The 16,067-nt window shown below is 37.3% G+C and overlaps 1 protein-coding gene across 1 annotated transcript in view; it reads right to left on the bottom strand.

The window, feature by feature from the left end:
- Positions 1 to 3,945: 3,945 nt before the first annotated feature.
- Positions 3,946 to 16,067, bottom strand: part of tbata (thymus, brain and testes associated) — a 39,752-nt gene continuing 27,630 nt past the window's right edge. Inside the window, exons 7-9 of the mRNA XM_022669067.2 lie at positions 9,642 to 9,789; positions 8,193 to 8,230; positions 3,946 to 6,059 (exon numbers count right to left, since the gene is read on the bottom strand). Coding sequence (XP_022524788.1) covers positions 5,965 to 6,059; positions 8,193 to 8,230; positions 9,642 to 9,789 — 281 coding nt within the window. The 3' untranslated portion in view covers positions 3,946 to 5,964. The remainder of the gene's footprint in view (positions 6,060 to 8,192; positions 8,231 to 9,641; positions 9,790 to 16,067) is intronic.

Below are 16,067 nucleotides of genomic sequence, written 5' to 3' on the forward strand. Positions count from 1 at the left end.
ATAGTTTTTATTTTACTTGCACATTTTTATTGAGTAGTTATTTTGCACTAAACATTTTTATTTATTTAGACTAAAAAGTTTACATTTTTGTATATAGTTGTCTTTGTGTGTCCTGATTAAAATACTGAAAGGCTGCTCTGAGTGTAAGTTTTTTAGTATCTACATGTGTCCTAGAGGTGTGATTATCAAGAAAAATATCTCTGCCTGATGCTCTTCATGTATTTTGTCAAAGTAATAATTATTAAGCCATGTAATGAACTTAAATCATCAATATGATTATGCTTTAAATTCATAAACACTCTAGTCTCACCATTTTTGAAAAGATATCTTAGGTGTGAATATATTTAAAGTCCATACATATAAAAACAAGTAAAAAAAAAAAACAGGCGCTTGGTAAAATTTTGACCAACACATGATCAGTTCTAGGAAAATATAACAATTCTGCTTCCTTTTACATTTTAAATGATTAGATTTTTGAGCAGCCAAATGGCTTCTGGAGTAAAGGAGCTCAGGGCATGTGTCTGTCTGATATAATTACTGTGTTATAAGACCTGAAAGAGGAACAAACTAGGGTCAGGGTTCAAAGGGTTAAGGGTTCTACACTATTTACATTTAAATATTCAGTATAAAATCTGCGTATGGAGTGAATTTTGTGCCAAACGTTTTTACAAACATATAAATAAACTAAACTAAATCATAATAATCAAATGGAAAAAGTGTATGTAGCAAACACACACACAAAAAACCAATATGACAAATTTATACCTAGTTACTATATGGTATTTAAAAATATACAGATAAGTGTTATGTGTGTGTGTGTAGGGGACAGATAGTCTGGACTGAATATACTGTAAAGTTTAGTAATGTTTTCATGGATTTTTAACAAGTAGATAAATCTGATCAGGCTGGTGTGGGACAGTCAGTTCATGGTACGTTGTTTGAACTCAAATTATTTAAGTCTGTTTTACATATAATTGGATATTTCTTGGATAAATTGGATATTTTGAGTTAGTTGAACTTTTGTTGGCACATAAACATTCAAACTGAGATCTTTGAGTTGAACCAACTTATAATAACTGAGTTTAGTCTGTTGTCATTGGCAGCTTCTTTTCCATTGGCTTCTGCCACAATCTATTTGCATACTGGGTGTGTCCAACAGTTTCTGACTAACACTCACCATCAGTGTGTAGTGATTCCCTCTGGGCTACCTTACAAATAAATCAACTTCCCCTTTAGTTGTGAAAACTTGATGTTTTAATTTATGCTAACTCAAGTTTTCATTCCCCATTACTTAACTTTTTTAAGGTAACCAGTTTCCTAAATTTTTTTTAAGTAAATTCAACATATCTGGGCTTACAGTGTACACCACCTTCTTGCACGTTTTCTGCAACTGTTAACAGCACTTCCTATGTCTTTCTTTCAGCAATAGTTTTATTCCTGCCACTTTTCCATAGAGGCCAGATTTGTGGAGTGCATGACTTATAATTGTTGTGTGGACAGATTTTTCCACCTGAGCTGTGGATTTCTGCAGCTGCTCCACAGTGACCATGGGCCTCTTGGCTGTTTCTCTAAGCACTGCTCTCCTTGCTCGATCTGGTTGGTCAGTTTGGGTGGTCGACTATGACTTTTTTGCAGGTGTAGAATACTTTTTTCCATTATTGGATAATGGATTTATGGAACAGTGCTACTTGGAATGCTAAAAGCTCGAGATATGTTTTTATAACCTAACCCTGCTTTAAACTTCACCACAACTTTATCCCTGACCTGTCTGGTGAGTTCCTTGGTCTTTACTTATTATCTTAATGCGGTCATAAGGTGACCAAATTTAAAACAATTCAGGGGTATGAATACTTTTGCAAGCCACTGTATAGGGGGCAGTTAGTCTCAGCCGATTTACATAACAGATGTATTTTGTGAAGTGGGAGGAAAACAGTGTACCCAGAGGAATCATGCTATCTCAGCCCTGGTTGCACTTGTTTGTGACTTCACACTACACCTCCAGCACATGTTTGCGACACGAGAAGATGCTGTATGATCATAGTAGTGGATAGAACAGATGGGGAGGGGGCGGAGCTCCAAAACTGAGAAACCAGAAATGAAAGGCAGGTATGTAAATGAATATGCAAATACTTCAAAAGCAGGTGGAACATCAGATATGAAATTTCTCCCAGAGCTGCAGTAGAAGAAGAGATGGATGAGAGACCGTGAAAGAAGAAGGAACTGAGAGAGACGTGGGCTGGAGATCTGGACAGATAGATAAATAAATAATAAAGTTTTTTATCTTAATGCTAAAGGTGTTTCATGAGAACTGCAGGGAGAACTTTGGTAAAACAAAAATGCATATGTTTTTAACCATTTACCATTTTCTCCGTTTTTGTCAGTTCCTCTTTTAGGTCTTATAACACAGTAATTATATCAGACAGACACATGCCATCAGCTCTTTCACTTTTCACATATGACTGCTCAAAACTGCAATCATTCAAAATGTAAAAGGAAGCAGGAACTGGCCCTGTTTTGGTCAAAATCATTATTATTATTATTATTATTATTTTTTATACTTTTTTTTTGTATATATAGACTTTAAATATATTCACACCTAAGATATCTTTTCAAAAATGGTGAGACTAGAGTATATATGAGAATATTGATGATAGTTCATTACATGGTTTATTACTTTGATAAAATACATGGAGAAACAGCATCAGGCTGTTTTAAAAACCACCTGACACTCAGAGCAGCCTATGCCTTTGAGTATATTGATAAGGTCCAATATATCCAATATTCCAACTAATAACAAAACAGATTTACTATACTAGATATTTATTTTCAGCTGATTATAATAACAACAAATGTTATAATAAAGAGTTATTCCACAAAATGATAAGAAAAACACTCTTATTTAGGACACTTTTTTCAACAATTTGAGGAATCAGTGGAAATGATGAGGTCATGCGATTTACTCAGAGACCCGAGAGTTAATGTTAATTAAACTGATTATGTGTTTCAAGCAAATAAATAGAGTTACAATGGAAAAATAAAACCTTATTTTTAGATGTTTTTCCCAATGGATTTCCTGCAGATGTTTTACTGCACTGGGATGTAAGAGTAAAGAGTAAGTTTCGCCCTTTCTACATGGATTGTGTTTATGTGTGAAGGCATTCCTGAGTAATTAAGCTGAGAACACAAGGTGCGATTTTGTATGTAAAATCCGTCCATTGGGTTTTAAGGGTTAAACCTTTGTAAGACAACTTTTTCAGAAGGTAACTTGAAACTCAGACAAAAAGCTATAAATGATTTGAAGGTTTTATGATTATATTTTTGACTTATTTGTTCTGTTTAGAGCAAAACAAAAAAAGTAATCTAAGTAAACGAGGACATATGCGATTCAGGCCCTTACTTAATGTTTCTAAATTTGTATTGTTAATTTGTATTCTTAATTTAGCCATTTTGCAATTATTTAAATTTAAGACAAGCAAATTGTCTGATGGATGCTATTTTTAAAACCGTGAATTTGGCCAAGGAAGTGATTTCACTTGTGTGAAAAAAACAAGCCATTTGACTCGTTTCATGTTTCCCTTTAATAAACAACAGTAAAGAGAGCAGTGGTCACTCTATAGCTCTGAAGGAATGCATGAAAGGAAAAGTGCCTTTTTTAATACAAGAAATCTGCAAGCTAATTTTACTGAGTAGCACAATTTTGGGGGCCCAAATTGGACTATCCCGTGTCCGTCCTTGGCTGTGAGGCTGTTACAGCATCAGATACATCCACTTACACAGAGCTTCCAGAAACTTTAAACTCAAACTCACTAAAACTAAACTAAAACTCCAAAGTATTTAGTTTTTTTTTATATTCTGAAATATTGTACAACTTTCTGAATTTTTAATTGGAATACCATCAACTTGGGTGGGACAGAACAGTGCAAAAAAAGAAGAATTGCGAGAAGATGGAAATGACTGATACGCTTTATTTAAAACAGCAAGGTGCCACCTGGCCTCTCTTATAAGATGCATCTACCTAAATATCACATAAATCATAATAATCATAGTGATTACAGTGGAGATTATACTGTACTATAATCTTAATCAAATAATATGTATAACAAAACTGACAAAAGTCAACTGCCAGTGTGTGTTCAAAATTAATGTATATAGTCAAGCAAAGTAGAATAACACAGATGTGCAAATGCATACACACATCTTGTCTAGTCTGTGTGGAAAAGTAATGCCAAAAGAATAGGACTATCTGAAGCAGATTAATAAACATAGACCTACTGACACCATATTTTTTGTATAATTCATCTGATTTTGAGAGAAACAATGCAAGCAGTTGTCCCAATAATTTTCTATGATCTATAGTACTGTATCTATATAAATAGTGTTTTTTAGCTGCATAGGGCACCCCTAATCATTTTCATGATTTTCCTTTATAAATCATTGGAAGTTTGGATCAGCATTTTCAATATATCATATAGCAGATAAACACAGTTATATTTGAGAAGTAAAATGAAGTTGGATTTAATAGGATTTAAACAAAATAGGATTTAAACAAAGTGTGCAATAATTCTATATACAAACTTACGCAGGTGCATAAATTTGGTCACCCTAACAAAAAAAAAACATCATTATTTAGTAGATCCTCCTTTTGCAGAAATAGCAGCCTCTAAACACTTCCTATAGCTTCCAATGAGAGTCTGATTTCTGGTTGAAGGTATTTTGGATCATTCTTCTTTATAAAACATCTCCAGTTCAGTCAGGTTTTATAGCTTCTGATCATGAACAGCTCACTTTAAATCACACCACAGATTTTCAATAATATTCAGGTCTGGGGACTGAGATGATCATTTTATAACGTTGTACTTGTTCCTCTGCATGAATGCTTTAGTAGATTTAGAGCAGTGTTTAGTGTTTAGGGTCGTTGTCTTGTTGAAGTATGCAGCCCCAGCGCTTTAACTTCAACTTTCTCACTGATTCTTGAACATTGTTCTGAAGAATCTGCTGATATTGACTGAAATCCATGCGACCCTCAACTTTAACAAGATTCCCAGTACCTGCACTGATCACACAGCATGATGAACCACCACCAAATTTTACTGTAGGGGAGCAGTAAAGTGTTTGTGTTGCAATGCTCTGTTCTTTTTTCTCCATGCATAAATAACCGCCCTCCAAATAATTCATTTTTAGTTTCATCAGTCCACACACAGCAACATATTCCGAAATGAAGCTGACTTGTTTAAATGTGCTTTAGCTTTAGCATACCTCAAGTGACTCTGTTTGTGGCGCGTTTGTGTGCACAGAAAAGGCTTCTTCTACATTTCTCTCCCATACAGCCTCTCCTTGTGTAAAGTGTGCTGAATAGCTGAACGATGCACAGTGACTCCATCTGCAGCAAGATGATGATGTAGGTCTTTGGAACAGCTCTGTGAGTTGACTATGACTGTTCTCATTATCCTTCTCCTCTGATTATCTGAGATTTTTCTTGTTCTGCCACTTCAGGCCTTAACTAGAACTGTTCCTGTGGTTCTTCCATTTCCTCACTATGTTCCTCACAGTGGAAACTGACAGCTGAAATCTCTGAGATCTGAGCTTTTTGTATGTTTCCTCTAAACCATGATGTTGAACCATCTTTGTTTTCAGGTCATTTGAGAGTTGTGTTGCCACTCTTCAGAGAAGATGCAAAGAGAAGAAAAACTTGCAATTGGCTCCTTAACCCTTTCTCATAATTGGATTCACCTATGTATATAGATCAAGAGTCAATGAGAATACCAAACAAATGTTGTGTTCCAATCATTAGTGCTGAAGGTATTTATATATGATATATTTAACTGAAATTACTGATCTGAACAACCAATGATTGTTAAGGAAAATCATGAAATTATCAGAGGTGCCCAACATTTCTCATACCACTGTATATAGTAAGATTAAAAAAACCCAGCTTAATCCCTGAGTGTGTGTGTGTGTGTGTTTTTAGCGGCTGTGTTCACGCTGAAAGGTTAAATCTTCATTGACGTTCTGATCTTCAAGTGGACGAACCTGCAGGACTTCAGCATCTCCAATATGCGCTGCAAAACACACACACACACACACACACACACACACACACACACAGAAAGTTTCTTTAATTGGTGCTGCTTCTGTTAAATAAACCGTCCTCTGTAACATGCAATAAATTCAATAAAATCCAACACAGTGCATATAAAAACATTACAACTCAACTCAACCAGCTAATGAATAAATAAATACCCAATAACTGAATACAGTCTTTAAAGTACTGTATCTATATTTTATAAGATCTATATAAACTGCCTGGTTAAAAAAAAGTTCACCACCTGGATTTAACTAAGCATAGAGGTAAGAACCTTCCATTGGATTATTATTGCAAGGGTGATTAGGTTTATAGTTATTTAACCCTATTTAATCTGATGCAGTGAGAAGTTTTTATTTGTTAAACAACCATGTGAAAAAAGACTGTGATCCTGTGTTTGTGGAAAAATGTTAATCTGTTTTAGGAGCCTCAAATTATTGGCATGAATCAAGCATGAGAAAACATCCAGCGAGGTTTCTGAAGAAGAGTTAAGTTAAAAGTGTTCTAATGTTTCAAGAACTTTGAAAGAATTCTCAAGTGCAGTCACAAAGACCATCAAAAGCGTCCTGATGAAACTGACTCTCATCAGGACCAGGAAAGGAAGAGCACAAGTTTCCACTCTTCAACTCCCCAGATAAGAGACACCTAAATGCTTCACTAAGTGTTTTGATTTGTTTAAAAGTGTCCTTTTGCTAAAATCCACTTTTTCTTGTTTGTCTTTGTGAAATACTATAGGTCTCTCAGAGTTGTATATGATGCAGCGCGTAAAACTGTTCCTCGACCTCCATTGTCTGCAGTAACTAGTAAAAGAAAATACTCAGAAAAAGGAGTCGATCAGTAAAGGCACCTATGTCTACATCAACCCGTGAATTAGTACTCAGGACCCGCGACCACCCACGGGCATCGCTGAAGCCAGGAAGCGAAACCCTCACGTCAGATAGCAGCTAGAAGCGCTAAGAACAACATGGCGGTTTGTTCTTGTGTTATTTGTGCTAACGAACAACAATACGGGATTTTTTTTTCTGAACCTCGACTACCCACCTCTATGTGTTTACATTGGTTTACATAGGATCTCCGGTGGATTTTGCATTTTACAGAGATTCTAAGAATAGATCAGTGGCTGAACTGCACTTAGCAGGGCATTACCCATGTTCTAAAGTAACATATGACACTGCAAAGACTGTTATTAGTGTAAAAATGTCTTTGTTTTTAAATGATTCTCACAGTCGCTATTAGCAAATTAGAGGTGATATGTTTGTATGTATGAATATTCATGAGCAAGAGCTGAAAACCTATTGCCCCCCCTCCCCGACTCATCTACTTGACTAAAGCATCGTTATACCGGATCACCAGAGCACTTTTTTTTCACAAAAACAGCTCACATGGCATTCATTTATACTACAGACCACAACTAGACATTTTAAAATTAATGAAAAAAAAAAAAGATGGAATGAAACTTTTAACATTTTTAGGTTACTACGTAATTCCTTATGTGTTCCTTCATACCTTCATAGTCTAAATGACTTTAGTACTCAATCGCAACTTTCATGTTTGCATTTACAAAGTTAGAAACTTTTAGGACTTAGGAGAAGGTCAGGTCTTCGATCAGACCTCAGAAAGCTCAGAAACTTCATGTTCTTCACTTCACAGAAGACATGTGAACATGTGGATCAGTCCTGCGTTTGAAGCCACGTTTCTGCCCTCTGATATTTCAAAAGGTTCAGACGATGTGTTGGATGTTTAGCTGCAGTATCTCTGGAGGGAACGTGGAGGTTTTGTGCTGGTCCTCTGGAGGACAGGATTGAAGCTGCACTATGTTACTATCAGACTTTAAAGCAGATCTGGGCCTCCTGTGACCGTCTGGGTCCAACAAATGCTAAAGGGATTTTTTTTTGACTGTGGTAACCTTTCCCTCACTGCTGCTGTAGCTTCACCTACAGCAGGAAAAGGTATTTAATGTAGGAGAGAAATGCTATAATATCAGGAGATTACAGAGACATATCACACAAACACGACATTATATCACTTACCGTAGTGGCTACACACATCTCTACTGCATTCTAATCTTCTAACCCACTCTATGACACAGTGAGGAATAAATCACAATTACCTGGCTGCTCTTCCAGCAACTCCTGAGCAGAAGATAACCTGAGATAATACAAACGCATGTTAGATACTAGCTAAGAATATACATAAAATATTTAAAATTCACAGTGGACTCTGAACAAACCATATACAGCTCTGAAAAAATAAGAGACCACTAAAAAATGATGAGTTTCTTTGATTTTACTAGTTTGAAAACCGCTGGGATATAATCAAGAGGAAGATGGATGATCACAAGCCATCAAACCAAACTGAACTGCTTGAATTTTTGCAACAGGAGTAAAGGCATTAAGTTCTCCAAAAGCAGTGTGTAAGACTGGTGGAGGACAACATGCCAAAATTCATGAAAACTGTGATTAAAAAAACAGGGTTATTCCACCAAATACTGATTTCTGATCTCTTAAAACTTTATGAATATGAACTTATTTTCTTTGCATTATTTGAGTAAATATTAAATATTTAAACATTTAACTATATAACACTAAACAGGGTTAATTTGTTTTTATTCACCAAACATAGTTAAAGTAACAGGAAGTAGAAAATAACATTTATATGACTTATATGACACATTTTCTCTAAATGACTCTTACTCCCTAAATTACTTCAATTAAATCTACACTAAAAATAGTTAAAATACAAGTAATTTTCACAGACATTTATTTGTTTTTGCCTTCGTTTGTCCTTTGTAGTCAGTTACACAGTTCAATTAAACATTGTGAACTATAATGTAAATTATACATGTCTTTCTCCTACTGTATATCATATGAATTTTGAATATTAAATGGTTTAAGAAATATGAGCATTGTGATGCTCAACAAACTTTTTTGTGAGTAGCTTGTGAACACATCTATAACATACTATATTGCATTATAATGTCAGTTAATTACTGTAAATATGTATTTTAAACAATGCATTGCCATGTTTATTATGCATAATGGATTGTGACAATAAGGCATCATAGACTCTGATACTAATATGTTATAATATGTATAATATGCTCCATTATGGGTGAAATATTATATATCTGAATAATTCACAAGTCAATAAAGTAATTATAGCATGACGTATTGTGTGTTTATGAGTAGACAGCTTTGTTAGTCATAATGCTTCATGCATTTTGAGGCTTTAGAGTTTCTTGGTATCAACCATATTGTGAACACAGCTTATGATACATTATAACTGCAATTCATAGGAAATAATAAACATGGCTATAATGTGTAGTGCATTTTATATCTATGTATAACCATGCTTAGAGTGGCTTTTAAATAAATTACAATATGTAATGTAATGAGTTTTATAGAAATTACATTTATAGAAAGTGTTACCAACAGTAGTTATTAGAATTTATGCTGGTTATTGATGTTATTAGAACTTAACTGTAGATTTTTGTATATATTTTATAATAATAATTATTGTTGGGTTATATAAGTTTAGAGTAAAGAGGAGCAGAGCTGACCTCTTGAGCCTGCGCTTGCGGCGGGAGGATGCTGTGGAGGGGTTATGGGTTCTCGGTTCAGGAGGAGCTGTGAAGGGAAGCTGCTGCTGGGAGACACTGGGAGAATCAATCATAGCCTGCTGAAGCAGCCCCAGAACCAGTTCCTTCTCTGCACACACACACACACACACACACACACACAAATACACACACACAAATACACACACACACACACACACACACACACATTATTATTATATTTAAATAGAACCTGTCTGATAACATGAAACAGGATAACAGATCTCAAAAAGCAAAACATTATGTCCCTATCTGAAGAAATTCAAGAACAGATGAGAAAACTTTGTCACAGTGAGAGCTATTATTCACAAATGGAGAAACATGGAACACTGGTGAATGTTCCAATGAGTGACCAGACAACCGAAATCCGAAATTATTCCAATAGGGCATGGACAACTCATCCAGGAGGTCACAAAAGAACCCAGCACAACATTTAAAGAATTGCAGGTCTCATTGTCAAGTCAAGAGGCTTTTATTATCAGTACAACTGAGTACAGGTACACAGTGTAATGAAATTTCGTTTCGTCTCAGTTAAGGTCAGGGTTAATGATTCAATTCAGTTCCAAGATAAAAAAAATACTGCTGACCAAAAAGAACACAATGGCTCATCTCACATTTGCCAAAAAACATCTTGATGATCCCCAGGACTGTGGACATTTTTAAAGGTGTGTGTCCCGTTACATCTGGTGTACAATTAACACATAATTTCAGAAAAAGAACATCATATTGAACGTAAAACATGGTGGTGGTAGTGTAATGGTCTGGGGCTGCTGGACAGCTTGGTGTAATAGATGGAACCAGAAACTCTGCTGTTTACCAGACAATTCTGAAAGAGAATTTCCGGTCATCTGATCGTGGCCTCAAGCTCAAATGTACTTGGGTTCTGCAGCAAGACAATGACCCAAAGCACACAAACAAGTCCACCTCTGAATTGCTTAAATAAAAAAAAAAACTAAATGAAGGTTTTGAAGTGGCCTCGTCAAAGTCTGATTGAGATGCTGAGGTATGATCAGTTATAATGAACGATAAAAAAAAAAATGCTTCTCTGGTGAGCTTTTGTTTACACTCCTCCCCTGTCTCACTTTAGTTTCCTCCTGTTCTCGTTTTTCTCGTTTTTCTGCCCTTTGGGCTCCCTATCTCCTTATAAGGGCGTTTTTCCCCGTGTCCCAATTCACCCTGACGACACGGGTTTGATCCTGCGTGAGGAGCAGTGTGTTTATTCATTTACTTTTTCCTTTTTTCTTGGGTTTACCTGTTTTGAGATCAACTGTTCTGCAATTGGGTTTAACAACCCTCCGGGCTGGAGAGCTACTAGTCTATAGAACTCCATCCCAAAAAATCCACAGATTTTTTTTGTGGCCCACCACGGAAAGGCTTGGAAAATATCTGGCCCGTGGCCAAACTTAATTGCCGAACCCTGTCGTAGGTCACCATTGGCGGTTTCTAAACCCCTAAAAAGGACTGTTGATGCTGCTGGTAATGAGTAACGATGCAGCACGTGAAAATATATCGGAGTAAAAGTATTAAATTCAGGGAAAATATTTAGTGTTACAGATACAGCATTTTATTACTTAAGTACAATAGTGGACTAGTTCTACTTCATTATTATACAACTCTGTTGCACACACACACACATTAACACAACACACAAACACACACACAACACCCACACACACACAATAGCAGGTTTGTCTTTATTCGGTATTTCCTGTAGCTGCTCTGTTAAATGTGCGTGGATGGACGTTAGGGTTGGTGAATCTGCCGCAGGGTGAGTGTTTATCTTTTTTCTGCGAGCGCAGACGCAGCGGAACACAGAAAACTCATTCAGCTCATGCATTATTTATCCCGCAGATACGGTGTGAGCTCCTCTCCCGCTGTTGTACGCCTGTATACAGTTTAAGCAGGTTGGTATCGATCAGTTTATGCATTATTTGTCTCATTTCACTCTGAAAGCCCCTGACTGCAGTTGGAAAGCGAGAGTGTGGAGAAAATCTCATTTACACGCTTTATTTCCCTCCAGTCAGTAAGTGCAGGCACGTTTTATGTGTGAAGTTTGCTTTAGTTTTAGCTGGAGCTGCCGGGCTAATGGAGGCTTATACCCTATGGATGTCAGTCTATGAAGCTGTCAGTTCACAAATTGGCAGCTTCTCTTGTATTTAGCTCGGCTCTGAACCCCTCAGGTCCCGCCCACCAATGTCTCACGTGCCACATGCCTGTTTAAACATGGACTTAAATGCAGACCAGCACAGTCAGTTCATGTTATATATTTTTTTATTGTTTATACCATATTTTTTGCACTATAAGGAAAACCTAAAATCCATAATTTTTTCCAAAAATCATCAGTGTGTCTTACAATCAGCTGCACCTTGTGTATGGATTTTACCAGTCAGGTTTTGAAGAGCAGTAAACTTACTCCATTGAAGTGCAGCGTTATACGGAAGCTTTAGTTTAGTTCCCCAGTAAGGCCTGTAGTCTACTCCTAACCCTGGCTAGCACTGCCGTGTTTACGGTGTTAAAACAAGCTACGTGGGACAAACTGCTAGTTAATATCTCCCTGAAAAGTCAGGGTTCTTCAGTGTAGCGCATTAGTGTTGGGCGGCATTAGTCGTAGTGGAAATCTTAAAATCTAAGCTTACTGTAAATAAACAGAAGCGCTTTACTCACCCAAAAAAGTTTTCAGGAGAAAAATCTATGTAGATTAACATCCAGCACTCGTTTGAAATATTTTTAAGAATCACAGTTTTGTTCATTTAACTTAGCTTAGCTTTACAGGTCTCATCACCCAGTGGCGAGACCTACTGAATTAGAAGGAAAACATGACAACACCCCTGGACCTTACTAGTGATGCATAATGTGCCTTAGAATCCAAAGCCTTATGTATGAAAATAGACCAGAAAATACAGGGGTTGGACAATGAAACTGAAACACCTGTCATTTTAGTGTGGGAGGTTTCTTGGCTAAATTGGAGCAGCCTGGTGTCCAATCTTTATTAATTGAACATTGCACCAGTAAGAGCAGAGTGTGAAGCTTCAATTAGCAGGGTAAGAGCAGAGTTCTGCTCAAAATATTGCAATGCACACAACATTATGGGTGACATACCAGAGTTCAAGAGGACTAATTGTTGCATGGCGCATCTGTGACCAAGACAGCAAGTCTTTGTGATGTATCAAGAGCCACGGTATCCAGGGTAATGTCAGCATACCACATCCAACAGGAAGGACCAACCACATCCAACAGGATTAACTGTGGACGCAAGAGGAAGCTGTCTGAAAGGGATGTTCGGGTGCTAACTCGGATTGTATACAAAAAACATAAAACCACGGCTGCCCAAATCACGGCAGAATTCAATGTGCACCTCAACTCTCCTGTTTCCACCAGAACAGTAAATTATTGTGGTCTAAAACCAGGTGTTTCAGTTTCATTGTCCAACCCCTGAATATTATATACACTAGCTAAATAAGAAAGTAAGGACATTTTAGAGGCCTTTTTACACATTATGACTCTAATTTAATGAGCTAAATGGACTACACTATTAAGGAAAAGGAAGATTTAATCTTTGCCCTGTACTTCAGCACATGTTTTGAGACACCGTGACTCATACAGCTACAGAAACCACATTATCAAGGCTGTCAGAGTTTACTGGAAGCTGTAGACACTTAATCAAGGTCTTGATAAGTCCCAAACTGACGCCCTCAGCTGAGAGGAAATTGGTTTGGATGGTCAGGAACCACCAAGGCACAGGCCTGCCATGAACAATAAGCTGCTGAAACACCACTGTCACTGTCTACAGTCCATCCAGTTTTACATCACTGCAGAGAGGCTGCTGTCCAAAAAAATTCAGGTTTGAATATGAACCCCATGGACAAATGTCAGAAAATGGTCAGAAAAATAAAATGTTTTGCCACAATAAGTAAATCAACCCCTTTTCCCACTATTACCCACCGTTAAGCATGGTGGCGGGAGCATCATGGGCTGGTGCTCTGTTTAGCTGTGAGTGGGACTGATACATTGCGCAAAGCGCATGGAGTAATAAAGAAGGAGGACAAGCTTAGAGGCCTTCAGTGTAAACTCAAACTAGTGCTGGGCAGCATATCAGATCATATGGTATACCGAAGGCAAAACTAGAACCGGTATGCATTCCTCTTATACCGCCATAAGGCTACAAGTGCTGCGGAGCGCTGGCCAGAACAGCACCGTCAGAGAAGCTTAATCAGCCGTGTTGGGCCTGATCTTGTGCCTGTGCTTCAGCTTCTTCTAACGTGATGTTTGATGCCTTGAGGTCCTGATGGAATGACCTTCGCCAGGTGTTTGGGGGGGCGTCCTCGAGATCCTCAACGCCGTCTTCGGGATCCTTGAGTTATCCATGCGAAAGACATGGCCGGCCAGTCTTCGGCACGCGACAATGTTGTGGAGTTTGACCAAGCTACTGCTTTTCCGTAGGACTTCCTCGTTGTTGATGTGGTCGGTGTAATGTTTCCTCGAATCCAGCGGAGGCACCACTGCTGGAAGATGTCCAACCTGGTGTTGATGATGGCTGACGCCTTCCAGGTCTCGCTGGCGTAGATGGCAGTTGGGATCCCTATTGAATTCAGCAAGCAGAACTTGATCTTGAAGGAAATGGTCGGGGAGGACCAGATTTTGTTCATCCTCCGGAATACCGCGGCCGCCTTACCGATGCGGCACTTGACGTCCACCTCCGCGTTGCCGTCATGGGAAATCACGCTACCGAGGTAGGTGAATTTCTCCACTTCTTTCAGCTGTTGGGTCCCAACATAAATCCCTTGTCGCGGGTCCGTGAAGCACACGAACATGACCTTCGACTTCTCAGCACTGATCCTCAGGCCAACTTTTCCCAGGTCAGTTGTTGCCTGCTGTAACTTCGGCTCGTCTTCTTCGAGCAGGGTGATATCATCGGCGAAATCCAGGTCGCAGAGTGTTTTTACCAGAGTAAAAATAGAGCAACTATAGTCCCTTTAAATATATTAATACTGTAGCTTAAAGAATGATTTGAATTTATTTGTTAACTGGAGAAAGACGGGAATTGTGGCTGATTATACTTACTTATACTAATACTTGTGGCTGTAATACTTACATTTTGAGCATTTTATGTCCATTTATAGTGTTTACGGAACTATTTTAAATATTTCGTTAGTAAGAGAAGCTGTGTTTAAGTTGTTGGTGTATCTCTTTTTAAGGTCTATTTCTACATTCTTCATTTACTGATGTTTTATATTGTATGTACTCCTAACAGTAGAGTAAGCCACAAGCCTATATTAAAGCCCAGTCATACAAAAAATAAAAAGTAGGAAAAAAAATGCTACAAAGGACTCCAGACTAACTTTTTTTTCCCAACTGTACTGAAGCTTGTCAGCCACCCCAAACTATAATGGTTTATTATTTTTTTTTCCTTACTGTTGCATTTATTTTTTGAATTTTACTACAATCATTATGTCATCTGACATAATTAAACAGCCATTTATAATAAATAATATAATAAAGTCTGATTTCTTCATATATTGTGTAATTTTTGGGGACAAAGTAAACCCAATACTAATCAAAGCCTTAATTTAAAGCCTTGGTGTTTTATATTATATCTACTCCTAACAGTACTGTAATTCAAAGCTATATTAAAGCTCAGTTTTTCAAAAAATAAAAATTAAAAAGTAATAAAAAAAAAACTGTGAGCTACAGTGAAACCATCAGAATCTTGAAAAAATACCGTGATATGCGTTTTTGGCTATACCACCCAGCACTAACTCAAACTGTTGTTTAATCAGTTATATAATTAAATATGGACATAAATTGTTGTTGCAACAGGACATTGATCATAAACACACATCAAAAGTATGGTGGTCACAAGATGACTGGATGAAATAGGCTAATATGAAGCACAAAAGCCAAATAAGTGACACACACACAGCTTGAGTTGTCTCTGTAGAGATGTTCTGCCAATAGAAAAGGACTTTCTTGAGCAGATAAAAAAAAACATGAATCTATTGGCACTTTGCCAAATACCAGGCATGGACTACAGTGTTATAAAGCCACCCAGTATTGAGCAGTGGAGCAGTGGAACTGTGTTCTCTGGAATGATGGGGCACATCTTGACCTTACAAATCCTTATCTTGATGTTAATTGCAATCAAATCCTCACAGCAATGTTTTACAATTTAGTAGAAAGTTTTCTTTGAACAGTAGTGACAGTTTCTCCAACAAAAACAGGATAAACTCTTTTATTACCATTGATTTCAAAAGAAGCACTAAATGAGCAGGTGTCTCAATACTTTTGCAAAACTGCTTCATTACAGTTGAGCATTAAGTTTAAAGTGCGGGTCAAAAGAACATCCATAGGTCAGATTTTACACTTAAACCC

This window comes from Astyanax mexicanus, chromosome 15 (assembly GCF_023375975.1).
Source record: "Astyanax mexicanus isolate ESR-SI-001 chromosome 15, AstMex3_surface, whole genome shotgun sequence".
In the NCBI taxonomy this organism is placed as follows: Eukaryota; Metazoa; Chordata; class Actinopteri; order Characiformes; family Acestrorhamphidae; genus Astyanax; species Astyanax mexicanus.